The sequence below is a fragment of the Solanum verrucosum genome, unplaced genomic scaffold, assembly GCF_900185275.1.
Source record: "Solanum verrucosum unplaced genomic scaffold, falcon-dt-bn FXZP01000252.1, whole genome shotgun sequence".
In the NCBI taxonomy this organism is placed as follows: Eukaryota; Viridiplantae; Streptophyta; class Magnoliopsida; order Solanales; family Solanaceae; genus Solanum; species Solanum verrucosum.
The window spans coordinates 1,004,814-1,023,494 of record NW_026019988.1 but is presented as its reverse complement, the minus strand read 5'-3'; the positions used below and the strand labels follow the sequence as shown (position 1 = coordinate 1,023,494).

At 35.1% G+C, this 18,681-nt stretch overlaps 1 protein-coding gene across 1 annotated transcript; it reads left to right on the top strand.

Annotated features, from left to right (window-relative positions):
• The first annotated feature begins 3,227 nt into the window (after window positions 1-3,227).
• LOC125818678 (villin-2) lies at window positions 3,228-18,444 on the top strand. The gene is made up of 23 exons (XM_049498188.1): window positions 3,228-3,668; window positions 5,728-5,879; window positions 6,063-6,162; window positions 6,241-6,309; window positions 6,388-6,624; window positions 6,722-6,899; window positions 7,926-8,058; window positions 9,509-9,668; window positions 9,744-9,891; window positions 9,965-10,065; window positions 10,152-10,310; window positions 10,959-11,027; window positions 11,102-11,170; window positions 11,262-11,399; window positions 13,292-13,420; window positions 14,696-14,843; window positions 14,940-14,950; window positions 15,042-15,182; window positions 15,266-15,391; window positions 16,008-16,070; window positions 16,637-16,931; window positions 17,274-17,476; window positions 17,964-18,444. Exons 2-23 carry the CDS (start codon window positions 5,824-5,826, stop codon window positions 18,075-18,077), a joined length of 2,847 nt encoding a protein of 948 aa, XP_049354145.1. The 5' UTR covers window positions 3,228-3,668; window positions 5,728-5,823; the 3' UTR covers window positions 18,078-18,444.
• The last annotated feature ends 237 nt before the right edge of the window (window positions 18,445-18,681 follow it).

Genomic DNA, 18,681 nt, shown 5'->3' with positions numbered 1-18,681 from the left:
CCATTTTTTTATTTCCACAACTCGAGACCTTCATCCATTCTGTCATACTCTTTTATGATCTTTAAGATCTTCTTTTCATCACAAAATTAGCCCCTCGTCCAAATTTACGATTTCAATATTTTTGATATAAAACAATAATCTGAATAAATGATATCCTTATAAAGGTTACACTATATTATCAAAAGTTGCAATTATACCCAAAAGTGATTAGAAAATAATTTATATCTATGATTATTTGTTTCTTTGATTTTGTAATGTTTTTAATATCTTATTTAAAAGTCTTTTTCTTTAAAATCTATATAGATGGGCAAGGACGAAAAGTCGGTTGGATATCCGTTAATGGAGACCAACCACTTTTGGCCTACGCCAAGGTGTCTTCCAAAAATATTTATATACAAAATCCAGTCAATTATGTATAGTTAATTTATTTCTAACTTATAAATAAGTTGTATTTTCTTGAATGTAGAATGTATAAATTTAAAATCTCAAATCGGCCTTTAGAAAGTTTTGAGCAATTCCATGAGTCGATTTGAGACGAAAAAAAAAATCTTGCAACAATAAATAAGATTAGAAATATGATTGTTCAGTGGATATTAATATGTAGTTCTGATGATATATAAAATAATCTAAACAATCACATTAAAAATCTTACTAATGAACAAATTTAATCGATGAGGAATAAAACTATTCTCTAATATTGTGTATTTCGATTCCAATCCAACTATGAAAAAAAGAAAAAGGAAGAAAAAAAAGTACCAACATTAAACAAAATTCACATGAAAGCACCATGTGGAAGACCAATTTATTTAATTTTTGGAGTGAAGAAAAAGCATGTTTGTGACATTGATAGAGTTCCTATTTCATTTTAGGGAAAAAGAGAAAATGACATAAACCAGCCATGTTTTTGTGTTTTTTTTTCCCAATCAATTTTCATAAATCAAATCCAAAACATATTTTGAAAATTTGAATTTTCAGATGATTTTTTTTAAATTATATTATATTTATGTTTTTTTTTTCTTTTTAACAAATATATTTAAGTATATGCGGTCAGTAATCCAAAGCAATGAGCTGATTGATGTTAACATATCACACATCATATTGGAGCGAGATGAAATGGGGATTTGTATCCGTTATTTTGTATGATGAAAATGTGTCATCAAGAATTAAAGGTAAGTTTTATAGAGTGGTGGTTAGACCAACTAACAGTATGAGAAGGAGTATTGGTCTAGCAAAAATGAGAATTATGAGATGAATGTGTGGGCATATCAGGAGAGATAAGATTTGGAATGACAAGATGAGAGTGACTGTGAAAAAAGGAGACTGTGATGGTTCAAACATGTGCAGATGTTGTAGTAAGGAAGTGAAGGCAGACCATGGTGGCCCTGAAGAAATGGAGAGGTAGACCTAAAAAGTCGTGGTGTTTAAGTAGGATATTACTCTACTTCAATTTACCGATAACACGTCCCTTGATTGATGAGTGTGAAGGTTGAATATCAGGAGAGGATTAGTAAGTTGTCGAGCGTATATCTTTATCATATCATGAGTATTAATATTATTTTTACTTTTGCTTATTCATTAATCTTTGGTATTTTACCTGGTTGTTTTTAGTATTATTTTCATATTTGCTTAATCATTGATCTTGAGTATTACTTGATTGTTTCTTTCACTTCGTTTATCTTATTATTTTGTTATTGTTACTTTTTTTCCATCTCTTCTACAGTCGATGATCAATTGAAAACAATCTTCATATCCTCATAAGGTAATATATATATGTACACTTTATCCTCTTTAGATTTTATTTATGAAATTATATTGAATATATTAGGAATAAGGGTCTGAAAAATACCCCAACTTTGGTCGGATTTGCTGTTGTGATACTAAACTTTTATGAGGACCTATTACCCCCTAGACTATTTAATACCGTATTTTAAACATATATATTTGCCCACATGAACATAAAAAATAATACAAAATTATAAATAGTAATGTGTCCACGTGGACACATATATACCTTTAAAATGCACTATTAAATAGTTCAGGGGGTAAAAAATATGGTATTAAATAGTCTAAGGAGGTAATAGGTCCTCATGAAAGTTTAGTATCGCAACAACAAATCCGATCAAAGTTGGGATATTTTTCAGACCCTTATCCCAATATATTATTATTATTGTGATAATATATTTACTAGATTTAAAAGAGAGTATAAGAAAGAAATTGGAAAAAACCTTGAAGGATGTTGCTGACCTAATTACTCCAACTAGGAGTTATAATTCTTGAATTGATCTTAATAAAGAAATTCAAATATTATTTTCCTCATTTGATTTTTTTTTCCCTTTAAAATCATGCCAAGCCAGGAAGACTATTTTTTAAAAATGTTTAGTTTAAATTTGATTTTTGAGTGAGAAGACAATTCAAAATTGCATTTGACTTCACAATGTTGAACATAATTTTTGACTAGACCATATAATGATTTTTATTTTCTTAATATTACTTTTCTTGAAAAATGTTCTATGACAAAAAAAGAAAGGGAAGAAAATATTGTTGAATAGAGTTATTTCATACTTATATTCACGTAATAAATAAGTATTTAGAAAAATAGTACTTAAGACGTACATAAGCTTATCAGAACATTATCTTAGACACAAGCATTTTGTGTTAATGCAGATTCCGAGAAGGATCACACTCAAGATATGTCACGTAGATAATTTACTTTAACACAAACATCAATAAATGATTTTAATACATTATTTATACGCCACACAAATATAATTTCTTCGTTGCTCCAAAATCCATTTTCAGAATTCGGAAAAGGGCCACATCCTTTGTCCCAAAAGAATATAATATAGACAATCTGCTCTGTCGCAAATATCAATGATTGATTTCACGACTCGAATCTATGACTTATAGGTCATATGAATATAGCTTCAACATATTAATTTAAACGAATAACAACACACAAAAAATCACCAACAACAGAACAAGAAGTGTAACTATCTATGCTTCGTCGTATTTCCTTCATGCTCAAGAAAATAGTCCTACACCAAGAAGTGTAATGTAGTCAACGCAATCTCGACAAAAGTATTTCGCTAATGTTATGACTCAAATAAGATAAATATAAATTACGTAATGACAACTTTACCATTTCTCCAAAGTCTCGATTAAACCCTATTTTACCAACAAAAAAAAAATACTAAAAAAAAAAGTAGCCAAAAAAGAAAACAAGAATGGCCGGTGCCTCCCTTCTTCATCTGTCAAAGACTCAATTTTTTTCATCATTTCAATATCTTCTTCTTCCACAGTTTCTCTCTCTACACCTATCTTCATAAAAATATATAAATTTATCTGAATTTCTTCCTCTTTTTGTTCTTGATTTTCGTATATATAGTGTCTCTCTGTATATCTGCAAAAAAAAGAGAATATCAAAAATTGAAAAAAATAATTACAGCACAATCATTTTCCAGGCAAAGAGAGAAAAGGGGAGGTCCAAAATATACAATCTTGGAACCCCATTACTCCAATTATTCACTTCCTTTTTGGTGTACCCCTTTTTCATATTTGGCCAGCTTTGCATAACCCCTTTTTCTTCTGTGTTTTGAATATCCTTTTGGTTTTTCTTCTCTGTGGAGGGAGAGTTTTGCTGCATAGATCTCTCTGTAGAGGAGGAATAGGTGTGTTTTCTCAATCATTTTGAGGGTTTTTGATCATTTGGGGTTTTTTGATTGTCCTTGCCCAGATCTTGTTTTTGTGAATTGAATTGATGTGATGTCTTTATTTTGATCTAATTGTTTTGTTGTTGTTTTTGAATAATCAGATGAGTAAAGATCTGTGCTTTAGTTTAGTTTTGAGGTATTGAGGAATTTGATTAATTGATATGCTGAATTTTGTTTGATCTGTTCATTCTATTGGGTGATTACATATGAACTCTTTTGTTTAAATTTGTCAAATGGGGTTTAGGAGAATGGTCATTTCACTTTTTTTTGGTTAAAATGTGTGAATTTTGGATGAGTATGTTTGATTATTAGGTGATCTTACAAAAGATCATTACTTTCTGGTGTATGTTATGTACGAGGAATTTAGATGTTTATCATGAGTCTTTTTAGTTTCAGTGAATCCCTAATTTGTGTTGATGAACTGATTATTGAGTTTTTGAATGGAGCGGAATGGCTATTGAGGATTCATGTAGCTGATCCCAGCTTAGCTTGGGATCAAGGTCTACTAGTAGTTGCTTAGATTGGGATATAGGGCAGTTCAGTTAATAAGCATGCAATGTTGCTGATGTGACAATGCTTCTCTGCGTCCTCGATACTTTGTCTCATTCAGAGCATAGCTGGTTCAATGAGCATAGAGGAAGATATGTTAATTGAGGATGTTTATTGTATTTCTTTTACTTGTTTCTCAATTGTTTGGAATTTGTAGTGAATTAATGTTGGTGATGGATTTACTGTTAGGATTATTTCAAACAGAGAGTTCTATAGGAAGTTACCAAAAGCAGAAGACGGAGGAACTGTTAAAGAGTATAAGAGAGCCAAAGGAAAACTAAGAAGGCTATGAGTAAAGCTCGAGGGGAAGCTCAAGATGGCTTGTACCAAAAGTTAGGGACACGAGAAGGGGAGAAAGACACGTTTAAACTAGCATGATTGATTGATAAAAAGGATAAGGATTTAAACATGGGGAAGTGTATTGAAGATGATTCTCACCAAGTGTTGATAGTAGATAGGTCAACTAGAGATAGAGAGTTGATCACTTGTTCAACTCGAACCAAAAGAATAACATTTTGGACCTCCACACATCTGTGCACGATAGAAACTGTAGTTACACTTGTAGAATTAGCCTACAGGGGTAAATGATGCCATGAGAAATATGAGGACCTTTTTTTTTTTAACTTGGTAACTTTGTATTATATCACAAGACAATACATGGGTTGTATTGAAACCTTATATACAAGAGTACTCCTCACTTCACTTCTCTATGGTTAAATTGAATGAGAAATATGAGGACTAGAAAAGCGTGTTGGCAAAATAGTATTCCCGCATGGGTATGGAAGTGTTTTGGAGAGGTTGGAGTATAATAACTAACCAAGCTATTCAATGCTATACTAAGAAGTGGTGAATGCCCAACGAGTGGAAAAAGAGTATTTTGATTTCAAGGGGATGAGGTAGATCTAAAATCACATGGAAGGACGTTGTCTCAAACGACTTGCAATTTCTAGAAATAAATGCCGACTTAGCTAAAGATTGGTTATAATGGAAGATATAGATCTCTATTAGTTGAGAAAAGGTTTTGGTCTTGTTAGTATGTTGATTTGAGCTTATTGCTTTTGTAGGATATTTGACCTTATCATAGATTTATTTATATATAATTTATTTCTCTTTTATTCTTTTGGTATGGTGATGACATGATTTGAGCTTAAACGGGGAAAAAACTTGGTCGGTGAGGATTCATAAAGCTGATTCCAACTTGTGTGGGATTGACACGTAGTAGTAGTAGTAGTACTTGTAGTATGATTTCTTGCTTCTAAATAAGTTTTGTGGAACAAACATTGGGAAGTTGAAGAAACTGTATCATGGCTTCAATGTGAAGAACTTTCTGTTTGAGGATTGATTTGTCCTTATGAAGATTTCATTCTGATGTGTTACTGTAAACATCAATTTATTTCCTAATTTTGTTGCATTTTCAACTTGGTCTATATTCCACTAATACTTATTACTCTCATTTTCCATTGTACAGTTGGTTTTGTCAGAATATTGAGATAGCTGAGGTTAGGAGCTTCAGCATTCCAGTTCCCTTTGTTGAAAGAAGTGGTAACAAGGAGGACTTTGCACAATGTCTAGCTCTGTGAAAACTTTGGATCCGGCATTTCAGGGTGCAGGTCAAAGAGTGTATCCTTAACTGAGTTTGGTTCGTTGGTATTTCTTGAATTCATACAATTTACAGGAAGCTGTAAGGTGTTTAGTTGCGGTCTGACTGTTTAGTAGTTCTTGTAATTTTATCTTAATTATTTATAAGTTAAACTTGGTCTGCTTGGAAATTTTGAAGTTCAGTTTCAACTTAACTTTATCTAGAGGGACTGAAATTTGGAGAATTGAGGATTTCCAACCAGTTCCTTTGCCAAAATCTGATTATGGTAAATTTTACTCCGGAGATTCATACATCATCTTGCAGGTACATATATTGATATATAAGTTTTTGGTTTATTTTACACTGTGCTATCTTTACGGAATGTTTGCATTTATATTTCAGACAACTTCAGGAAAGGGTGGTGCTTATTTGTATGATATACATTTCTGGCTTGGAAAGGATACTAGTCAGGTATGAACTCAGTTTCATTCTTCCTTATAGATTTAACTTATGTTATTTTTCTGTTTTTTAAAGTGGATGCTTTGTTAGGATGAAGCTGGAACTGCAGCTATCAAAACAGTGGAACTTGATGTGGTCCTTGGAGGGCGAGCAGTACAGTATCGAGAAGTCCAAGGTCACGAAACTGACAAATTTTTGTCATACTTTAAACCATGTATTATACCTCTGGAGGGTGGTGTTGCATCTGGGTTCAAGAAACCAGAGGAGGAAGAATTTGAAACAAGGCTGTATATTTGCAAGGGTAAACGAGTAGTAAGGATGAAGCAGGTACGTCTTAACAACTTGTGTGTGAGATCCTCAGGACTGACGTAGTTTATTTGAATTGTGGTTGAATTGATTATAACCGAGTTGAAAATATTGTCAGGTTCCATTCTCCCGGTCCTCTCTAAATCATGATGATGTGTTCATTCTGGACACTAAAGACAAGATATATCAATTCAATGGTGCAAACTCCAATATCCAAGAAAGGGCCAAATCATTGGAAGTTATTCAGTTTTTGAAGGAAAAATATCATGAGGGGACATGTGATGTTGCAATTGTTGGTACGTAAAACCCATGGAAAATTATACGAGAAGTGGATCAAGTTGAATATATTTCTGCACTCTCTTTATCTTAATTTAACTGGTGTTGTTTGAATCTGATTGGTGAAAGGGTTATCTGCACTTAGTTCTGGTATATTTTGTTTCTATATCTTGCAACTAATACTTAAGCATTTGGTAGCATTTCAAGCTATGTTGCTCGGACTCTTCAAAAATGTCCCCAGGTGAGTGTCGGAACCTTCAAAAGTAGTTTTTTTTTGGAGGATTCGACACGTGTGCGGCAACATTTTTGGAGAGTCCGAGCAACTTAGATTTCAAGTGTACTTTCATATGAAAAGTAACTGCCTAATATCATTCTTAACTTTTGTTAATTTGACCATCAAAATCAAAGTAGGACGCTGATATCGGGATGGATGGAGCAAGTACTATTTTTATATAATATTTGAAAGTTTTCTCAAATGTGTTCCGAGATACTATGCTTATAAAAAAAAATGTGTTCCTAGATATTATGCTTAAAACCTTTGGTGGAAAGTTTTCAGATAGTGTTCTCCATGGAATGCTTCTATGCTTTTAAGCATATTATGTGTGCCGCAATTGATTTGATTCATGAGAACAATGAATAAAATATTTCAAAATGTGCAAAAGATGTGATTAATAAATTTGGGCGATTTTTTTTTTACGTGAATGCTTCTTCTTGTGGGAGAGAGTAATTTTTTACATCTTTGCTAATAGATATTGTGGGAGAGAATCATTTGATTCAACTAATAGGTGGAACTAAACTGCTTACATCCATGAAAAAGATCTGATCAACCAAGATAGGGAACACACATTAAAACTTAGAAAGCTAAAGGGGGAATAATCTATCATTATGATGTCAATACCATGCAGATTGGGTTGGATAGATTCAATATGTATGTTTATCTGTCATGTGTGGCATCAAACATATCACTCTTTTGTTACTTCCCTAAATTTTTGCGAAATAACTCTGAGTATGACTACTCCTCCTTACTTTTCTTATGTATATCTCAGATGATGGAAATTTGCAAGCTGAGTCTGATTCTGGATCATTCTGGGTTTTGTTTGGTGGATTTGCTCCAATTAGCAAAAAGGTTATTACTGAAGATGATATTGTTCCCGAGAAGACACCTCCTAAACTTAGCAGGTATTGTTGCCTCCTTTTATCTTATGTTTGTTATTAGGTTGGTGACTAAATTATTACTTGTTAGTAATTCATATTGGCAACCTTGAGTCCCATTTTTTTTTTTTGGGGGGGGGGGGGGGGGGCAAAGGACAATTTTTAGTTCTGCACGCAACATGTGTGGGTGTGGCTTTGTGGTCAATGAGGTGGGTTGAGACCCATGAGGTCTCAAGTTCAAATCCCAGCAGGAACATAAATACTAGGTGATTTATTCCAATCTATCCAACCCTTAGTGGACAAAGTTACGTGATACTCGTGGTGGTAGGAGGTAGCAGTAACCTGTGAAATTAGTCTGTCGAGGTGCAGGAAAGCAGGAGAGCTTTGAGTTCCTTGAGTGATCCATAGTTGATTTAGGAGCAAACTATTTATGAATTTATCTTGTTAGATTTAGCATGTTCTGGATTGTTGTCTCTTACTGATATTATATTTGTTCTTATTTGAGGGAAATGGTTTTAGATTTTTCAATGATGCTAAGAGGTAAAGATTAGTCATACTACAGAAGTAGTATATACCTAGCCTGGATCCTCGGGGTGATTACAAACCGGATGAAGTGAAAGAACTATGAGATGAGATCATTTGCGTTCAAATTCAATTGGTTCTTACATATTTGGAGTGATCAAAGCTAGCTGGTTAATGGTCGAATTTGGGATAATAGTTATCAAAAGAAAAATCACTAGCACCACATCTCCTTGATCTTGGTTTATGTTGTTAGGCACAAAAAAGAAAAGAAAGAAGATAAAATTTGAGAGATGTGTCTTGTGTTCAGGCCTTGAAGACTGGGGATGACATTGGACATTGGAGGAATTACCTTTCTGATTTGCATCCCTTATCACCTCATGTGCATGTGAAAACTGAATCACTTTCATTGATGAACGTAGTCAAATTTATGGTTGATGTATTCTTGCATGGTGCTGCTTGCAATCATAGCTGGACATCTCTTAGAGAATATCCCTGTTGGAAGATATTGAAGAGGTTGTTTTGTTGGGATTTTGTGGGGGGTGGAAGGGATGTAATGGTGGAATGTCTGAGAGGAGCTTGAATGTTTTGGACTTGGGAGTAGTGAGTACATAAATATTGGCCGGAAAAATAAGCAAAGAAATGAAGATGCATGATGGGATATTTGGAATTTTGTTTCGTCAGGTGCATGTCGTGTATTCAGTGTCAAGTTCTATATATGGTTTATGATGATGCATATCAAAATTATTTTACATCCTTGATTGACCTTGAACTGCTGAACATGACTTCTTCATGGTAGAAGATCCTTACACTGAATCGCTCTAATTAATTCTCTCATGTTTTCCATTTCTATGTCAATTGCAATGCCCTTATGCTTGCTACTTTCTCATCACTGAATTTTTTATATCAACCTTTTGCTGGTGTTGGTGCTGAAGCTGATTGCTTCCTCATTTTGCAGCATCACTGATGGTCAAGTCAGTCCTGTAGATGGTGAACTTTCAAAGTCTAGCTTGGAAAACAATAAATGCTATCTTTTGGATTGCGGTGCTGAGGTGTTTGTTTGGATTGGCCGTGTAACTCAATTGGAGGAGAGGAAAGCTGCCATTCAAACTGCAGAGGTAGAATTGTTTGGTCCACATGCTAGTTATTTGATATGATTTTTAGTGGCTAAATATGGCTTGTGATATCCCCAGGAATATCTTGTCTCTGAAAATAGACCCAAGGCAACGCGTGTAACCCGGGTTATTCAAGGTTATGAAACCCATTCATTCAAGTCCAACTTTGACTCTTGGCCATCAGGATCTGCACCTGCCCCTGAAGAGGGCAGAGGAAAAGTAGCAGGTATATTTTTTCTCTACTTGTGAAGTGTAATGTTGTTTGTTGCCAGTAGTTCTAAGTTGTCGCATCTTTACAGCTTTGCTGAAGCAGCAAGGTGCTGGCGTCAAAGGTGCCAGCAAAAGTGTTCCTGTAGTTGAGGAAGTGCCTCCGTTGCTTGAAGAGGGTGGAAAATTAGAGGTCTGATCAGCACCGTTATTTCCGTTTCTTCAACAATGTGTGTTGATATAGCCAGCTTGTTTTACTAAAGATATGAGATTTATTAGGTATGGTGCATAAATGGTAGTGCAAAGACACCTGTCCCAAAAGAAGATATTGGTAAATTCTACAGTGGAGATTGCTATGTGGTTCTCTACAACTACCACTCTCATGAAAGGAGAGACGATTACTATCTATGTTGGTGGATTGGAAAGGATAGTATTGAGGTAATGTGGATTGTCACTGCAATTCAAGGGTCCATGCATTTTTCCCCATAATTTTTTGATAATTAAGTTGATATGCCATGCATCTGAGAATTATAGTTTTCATTTATCTTAACTTGCTTGTGAGCTAGCCCTTCATGGACCTGGTGAAAAAAGGAAATGAAACCACAAAATGTAATGCAAAGGAAACAAAACCAAAAAATGTAATGGTACATAGAACTTCAATTGTGTAAATGATTCTCATATGTCTGTACTTGTGAACTGTTCTTTAATTTGACCAGCATGGAGATTGTTATAAAAGGAGGTCTTACCTAAAAAATGATTTATTACGTTAGAGTGAGGTAGATGTGATCTTAATAATAGATAAAGTGCTTTTAAGTGAGGTATGTAGTAAGAATGTCACTTCAAGGAATAAGTAATTTACTGCAATAATACTATTTGGTTTTAGTTTGAAATGGTTGGGGATTCTGATCTTCTCCACTAGGGGAAGGGATCAAAGTAAAATTGAAGAAACTAAAAAAAACCAGCCATGGCTTTCATCTAGTACCCTTTCTTAGTTTGTGTACCATCTTTCTGCTTTGTTGGAGATAGGTAATGAGTCTGAAGGACTTATCCAGTTTCCATATGTGATAAAGTTGCGTCTTGATACAGGAGGACCAAATCACAGCTGCTCGATTGGCCAGCACAATGTGCAATTCACTAAAAGGAAGACCTGTGCTGGTATTACTTGTCACATATTGGTTCTCTCTCTCTAAAGTTGGTAAGGTTTTGATTCGACACTTAACATTGTCCAGGGTCGGGTGTTTCAAGGGAAAGAACCTCCACAGTTTGTTGCAATCTTCCAGCCCATGTTGGTCCTTAAGGTACCTCTTCATACAGCATAATACAGGGTGCTGTTGCTACAGTACTTGATTCACATCGTCAATAGCCCTGATGAATTTTGATTTTCCTCAGGGTGGTTTGAGCTCTGGCTACAAAAACTATATTGCTGACAAAGGCTTGAATGATGAAACCTATACTGCTGATTCAGTTGCACTTATTCGGTTATCTGGAACTTCTGTGCATAATAACAAAGCGGTTCAAGTGGATGCTGTAAGCTTATGGACCTTCAGCTTTCTTCTTCTTCTTTTGGTTTAATAAGGTTGCAGATTATCTTAATTGTTTTAGTATTCGAAGCAGATAATATCCTTTGTTCCTACAGTACCTGTTCTCCTATGTACTGTTCTTGTTGATGTTACTTCATATGATATGCCAACCTGTTTTTAGATAGACGAGTAGCTACTCTCTAGGTTGATATAATCTTTCTTCGAGTCGTAACACCTCTTTTTCTATCTGCTGACTCAGTGTGGGGTTTTTACTACCTTATATAGTGATGTATGTCTTTTGCTTTTGTCAAACATGTCCTTTACATGCACTATAGTAGTAGCAAAAGTTTGGGAGAAGGGAACCTGAGTTATGCTCCTTTTTGTGGGATTGGTTTTATAATATATTCTGATGAGAAGTTATTAGGACCTATGTTGCGCGGACTCTTCATTTTTGAAGGCGAACCCGTCTCGACGCGACACTGGTGCGGGTGCGGGTGCGGGGTGCGTGTCGGATTCGGTCAATCCGATCCGGACACTTTGACCAGAGCCGAAATTTTTTTTTGGGGAAAAAGAGATCAGTTTCCGGCGACCTCTTCAGAGAGGCGGCGGAGCTGTAAGAAGCTTGAAAAAGTAAAAAGAAGAAGAAAGAGGAGTTTGTTCTTCATTGAAAAAGTAAAGAGAAGAAGAAAGAGGAGGAGTTTTTTCTTGAAAAAGTACAGGAAGTACAGCTTTTTTATTTTTTTGAAAAAGTAAAGTCTTTTCAACTTTTCAACTTTTCTTGAAAAAGATAACTAATGGCTGAGGGTTTCTCTAGATAAGTGTGTCCTTTTATATTTATAAAATAAATTAATACTTTTAATGTTTATTATATTCTCTCTTTTCTTTAACAATTATACTCCTTTTATTTTGTATGTAATTATACCAAAATATGCAATTCATTATTAAATATATTTCATAAATATTTTTAATAATATTTTATTATATATATATATATATATCCACTTATTTGATTATACTAGATATATTATTATTGTTGTTATTGATATAATTTATTTTTCGAGGTACGCTAAAAATAATAAACAATTATACTATGTATATATAATATATTACACATTATATTATATATACCATGTATACCAATTAGCCGTATCCCCGCACCCGTATCCATACTCGGATTCGCACCCCCGAATCTTAAAATTTAAATTTTGCCGAATCCGACTCTCGGATTCGCATCCGTCTCGGATACCCGCACCCGAGTCCGAGCAACTTAGATTAGGACTTCTTTCGGCCTGCTAGATATCGGGATAAAGATTAACATGTTTTTAATCAAATGCTTCAATCCCAAACTAGTTGAGATCTGGTATTAGTCCTCAGTATCCACCCCATTGTTCTCGAGCTTATTTTGCTTCAATACTAAATAATGTCTTTAAGGGCAAATTGCGAATTTTCTACAACTAGTGGTTCTCTTGATCTCACAGTTATCCTCTTGGATGTATAAGTATCTTTTTTTTTTAATCTGTAAAAGGAACCAGTAATACCAGAATGATTCTTACATGGACATTTATGTTCTCAAACCAGAACAAAGAACTCTTTACAAACATCAGACTGAATATTAGTGTAGTACAGCTACTAAGCCTTATTTTCAATCGTTGACATCTACTATGTAGATCTTTTGTAGTTTTTGCAGTTATGATATCATTGAATTATACTTGATTGTGTTGGTAATGATGAGAGCTCATTAATTCTAATTCAGACAACTTGTCTGGCTTTGTCGATGACTGTATTCTCTGATTAGTTAAAGTTGCAGTTCTCTTAGTATACAAATTACTGTGAACTTACAAAATAAAATTTTCTACGGGGATTGCTTATTTTTATTTTTTTCTGTTTTGAAACTGTCAGGTGCCAAGTTCACTGAACTCTAATGAGTGTTTTCTTCTGCAATCTGGCTCTTCATTATTCAGTTGGCATGGTAACCAGAGTTCTTATGAGCAGCAGCAATTAGCAGCAAAGGTTGCAGAATTCTTGAAGGTGAGATGTTTATTGAAACTGGAAAGACTTCTCACCTTGTTCCCATCATTCTCTTTATAACTAGAAGGGCTCAATCTTTTAAGTATTCCGGGAGAAATTGCTTACGGTTTTGCTTTGAAATATTCAAAGACTTGTGGGGAATTCAAGTTTCTTTTCTCATAGGCAGATCCCCACTGAGTTTATTGTGAGTTCCTCTAGATATAGAATAAATAATAATGAAAATAAAGTATATAGTTGTCTACAGCAAATGTGAGTTTTTTATGGTGAAAGTTGCTTGAAGTTGTATCTGGCAATTCTCATCATTTTGAGTGCTAGCATGGAGGGTGATAATCTACTCTAATTGGACAAAATGTCATGTTTTATCTTGCTTAAAATTTTGGTAATATTTTCTTGGCAAATGTCTCGAGCAGATCCCACTGAGTTTATGAGAGTTCCCAAAGATATATTAAGTGATGTAATTAAAATATATACATGTTATATTTGAGTTCACCTTGTGTGACTGGTTGTGGTTGACTGCTTGTATGATGGTATCATTATGTTTGTGCTTGATGAAGGATGCATTCTATTTTCATTGGTCATAAATAAATGTCTCTGTATGCATGAAACGTGATTTCTTTAACTTTGATGCTGTAGGACGATTTTAAATGCACTTTGTACGAAAGCTAAACCATCTTAAACTGCACTACTTGGGAGATGATACAGTGAATTTCATGAACCTACCTTGATCAAATTGCAGTTGTCAGGTTGTGATACAGTTACATCGTGACTGAAATAACTATTTGAAATATGACAAATGCAAGCATAGCCTGCATCTGTTAAGATGTACAACCACGGTGGTGAAATTTTAGCAAAATATACAGCATTATAGCTAGAAATGATTGCATGGACACCTCTTCATCTTCCTTGGTTTTGACTAGTGTTTCAGCTTTTCATTTTTACCTGGAATGAATATTGAAATAATCAAGAAAGTGGTTGCCAACCTCAAATTTCATATGATTGTTCTTGCCATTGACTTTCCGTTGCAATCACAAAAGACTGAAATTTCCTCACTTAGTTTTGTGTATATTAATCTCAGACTTTTATGATTTCTATCTTGTAGCAGATAGGGCATAGCTTTGATTTGTGCGTTTTACCGGTTGTGTAGTTTAAGCATCCACATGCATATTGACATCCACTCTGAAATTGTAAAGAAGATATCCCCAACCGATATGCCTCATGTGTGTCTTAGTGTGTCCTGCATTGGACTAATGTACTTAATCTTTTATGCAACTTCAGCCAGGAGCAACAGTGAAACACACTAAAGAAGGAACAGAGAGCTCCGCTTTCTGGTTTGCCCTTGGAGGAAAACAAAGTTATACCAGCAAGAAAGTGGCTCCAGAAGTCTCCAGGGATCCCCACTTGTTTGCTTATTCATTTAATAAAGGTATGTCCATTATTCTATAATTCTTTTGATTTTTTATTTGCTTTCATCTGCTAACGATCTTTTTAATGATTTGCATGTTATCACATTGATATCCAGGAAAATTTGAGGTAATGTTCTATACTATAAATCTAACATTTCTCACTTTCTGCTCCGCCCTTTTACTGTGTTTTTTTAATTTGTTCTCTACTCAATTGATAGGTTGAAGAAATCTACAACTTTGCTCAAGATGATTTATTGACCGAGGATGTCTTACTACTCGACACACATTCTGAAGTGTTTGTTTGGGTTGGTCAGTCAGCAGACTCTAAAGAAAAGCAGAGTGCTTTTGAAATTGGACAGGTAATGCACAAGGCTATCATAGGCATTTACAATTATGGAAGCATGTTTTTTAATTTACATTTTAATCCATTATATGATTACAGAAATATGTGGAGATGGCTGCATCTTTGGAAGGATTATCACCAAATGTTCCACTCTATAAAATCACAGAAGGAAATGAACCTTGCTTCTTTACAACATTTTTCTCATGGGATCCTGCAAAAGCCAGTGTACGTGACTTAAACCTCTCGTCTCCTTGTCATTATGAGTCCTACTGGCATGAACTCGTAGACACTATGTTGATGCCATAGTAGAGTTCCATTAGTCATCCTTTATTTATACATTTCTTTTATGATTTCGGAGAGGATGGGGAGATGAGGTGCAATTTTACATGGAACTGATAAGTTGTACAGTATTGTATTTGCCGGCTGAACTCAATTACCATTTCAGCTTTGACACCTGCAGTATTTGTATATATGTTTTTGAACAACGGGTAACGACAAACTGACGACATATTTGGATACCTGTTTCTGATCCTTAAACCAAAATTATGCAGTTATCATAAACCATCTTGTACAAGATACTGAATGATCTCTCTTAGAGAAGATCTCAGACAATAGCTTTGAAGTAGGGACTAAACAAACATATTGAAGCTTCTTCTTTCTCACTGTTGAAGGCAAAGTTACTTTCCTTGAGGGTGAAATTTTTAGTCATTTTAACTGTAATTCTGGTATTCCACAATATTTGTGGTTGTAACTTATTGATTCATCAATTATCCTACGTTGTTTTTCTCACCTCTAAAAGTTCTATATTCTGTATATTGCACTAACCTTCCTATTTAACCAGGCCCATGGAAACTCATTCCAGAAGAAGGTTATGCTACTCTTTGGGGTTGGTCATGCTTCAGAGGTAATTTCTTGATTTCATTTAAGCAATGATGGGTTTATGCTCAATTTTTTTCGTATTTGCAAATGTTTTCTCATTTCTGTCATCTTAAGACTACTGAAATCTGTTAATCATGTAATTTATGATTCCTTTCAGAGACCATTGTATAGCATATGTGACTACTTTTTCCTGTCTAAGCTGGCCATTGTAGAATGAAGAAAATCTTTTCAGTTTGGCAAGTGTCATATCTCTGTGTGGGTTTCCTTTAGTATCATAATATAGAGCCCCCCCCTCCCCCTCCCTCTCCCCTTTGGGGTGGGTAAATAGAAAAACTAAAAGAAAATGTTAAAAAAAAGAACGTGAAATAGGAGAAGGAACCACAATTGCCAAAGAATTAAATGGATATTTGGGTATCAAAATGTTACAGATTAAGAGAATGTACAAAAGTAAAATATTCCGTGTAGATATCATGGTTATTAAGCAGTAGTTGTTAACGGTTGACTCTGTCATTATCAATCAATTGTGGAATGCGATAAATCTCAGATGTTCAAAAAAATTTCAATGTGCTAATAGCCTGCTCTATATTTCAGAATCAGCAAAGGTCAAATGGGGCAGGTGGGCCAACCCAAAGGGCTTCAGCCTTAGCTGCTTTAAACTCGGCTTTCAGTTCCCCATCTCCCCCAAAATCTGGTTCTGCACCGAGGCCTGCTGGAGCAAGTCAGGCTTCTTCACAAAGAGCAGCTGCAATAGCTGCATTATCTAACGTTCTTACAGCTGAGAAAAAGCAGTCGAGTGAGAGTGGTTCTCCTGTCCAATCAAACAGAAGCTCACCTGTCCGATCAAGCAGAAGCTCTCCTGTTCGATCAGTGGACTCTGGCCCTGCTGGTATTAAAATCTGTTTTGCTCTTCCTCTTGCTATTAGCTTTTGGTGCATTCTCCATTTGTGAGTTGCGATTATTGTATCAACAGATCTTGTGCCGACTTCAAAATCTCTTTTTTTCTCTTAATCTTGTGCTTTTAATTCATATTTTAAGTGCTTGTGCATGCATTACATAAATTATTGTGCTTATGCTATCAGTTGATGTTATTGAGGGAAGTTTTGGCTGCATGAAAAGTGAAAGTTGACTGTTTCTATGGAAAATCGAATCATTCTACTTAAAATTACCTTTAAGTTCAGCTCTTTAAGTGGTTTGACATACCTCAATGTTTACTTTTCCACCAAAGCAGAAAGTGATCTTTCTACTGCTGAGGTCCAAGATTCCGAAAAAGTTTCAGAACCTAAGGAGATTGTTGAGCCCGCTGAGACTAATGGGTCAGAACCAGAGCAGGACGAGGGTGGAAATGAAAGTGGTCAAGCTATATTTAGTTATGAACAGCTGAAGGCTAAATCTGACAACCCTGTCACCGGGATTGATTTTAAGCGGCGAGAGGTTTGTAGCTCAACCATTCTTTGACATTCCTCATATGATGTAACTACCCCATACATATTACATAGCAAATGATTCTAACAAGTCCATAAAGTCGGTCAAATCAGAAGCCAAAAATTCTTTGTGCTAATACAATAAATACTGAGTACTTTTTAAGGCATAATGCATAACCAAACATTCAACTTGGTCTCAACTGACAACTAAACACTCCAACTCGTCCCCACTATATCTCGTGGACACCTGATGCTAACGTGACACATAAATTGCGGAGGCGTCTAGATAATCATTTTGTGAGTTGGTGTTCAACTGACACTGTGGAGTATGTGGAGTGTGGAGATGAGTTGAGGTGTCTAGATGTGCATACTTGAAATTGGAGTGTTTACTTGTCAGCTGAGGTCAAGTTTGAGTGTGTGTTTATGTATTATGCCTACTTATAAATATCCTACAACATTGTTGAGCTCCATCTTTCTTTTCTGATCGTCTCTTCCAGGCCTATCTATCGGATGAAGAATTCATGTCTGTACTTGGTATGAAAAAAGAAGCATTCTACAAGTTGCCTAAATGGAAACAAGATATGCACAAAAGGAAAACCGATCTCTTCTAGACCCTGCATCGGAGAAACCAAATGGCCTCTCGCTATCTTCTTGTTGCAATTCTCGACATTCGTTCCCATGTTTCTTGCCAGGGCAACCTACTTTTATAGGTACATATTGCCTGGATTGTGTATGTAGCATTTTTTCGTTTGCTTCTCTCAATGACCATAGCTCTTGGTAGTTTTATTTTTTCGATTATGTGATGCCTGCTTGAAGTTTGTTTTTTTTTCGATTGGAAATCAGCAGTCAGGTTGATTCTTTGATTTGATCAGTGTATCCGAGTTTGTGTTCATTGAAGTCATGTATTTTGTTAATTAAAGGGTGTATACATTATGTTGTAACCTATACAAAATGGAATATAACATTTGGGGTTTGCCAATTGCCATCAAGAGACCTATTTGGCTCTGCTCTTGTTTTCATTTTTTAAACGGTTGTATCCTAGGCCAGCTTGCATGCAACTCGACTATTTCACCGAGGGGATGCTTTTGGTTCTGGTACTGTTTTTAAGTTCACATATTGGCCATAGATATTTCATTCACATGTATTTGAGGTTTGTTTGGGTGCTAAACCAAAGGACATTGGATCAAGAGTTTAATCTTTTGGTGGTTTGCAATT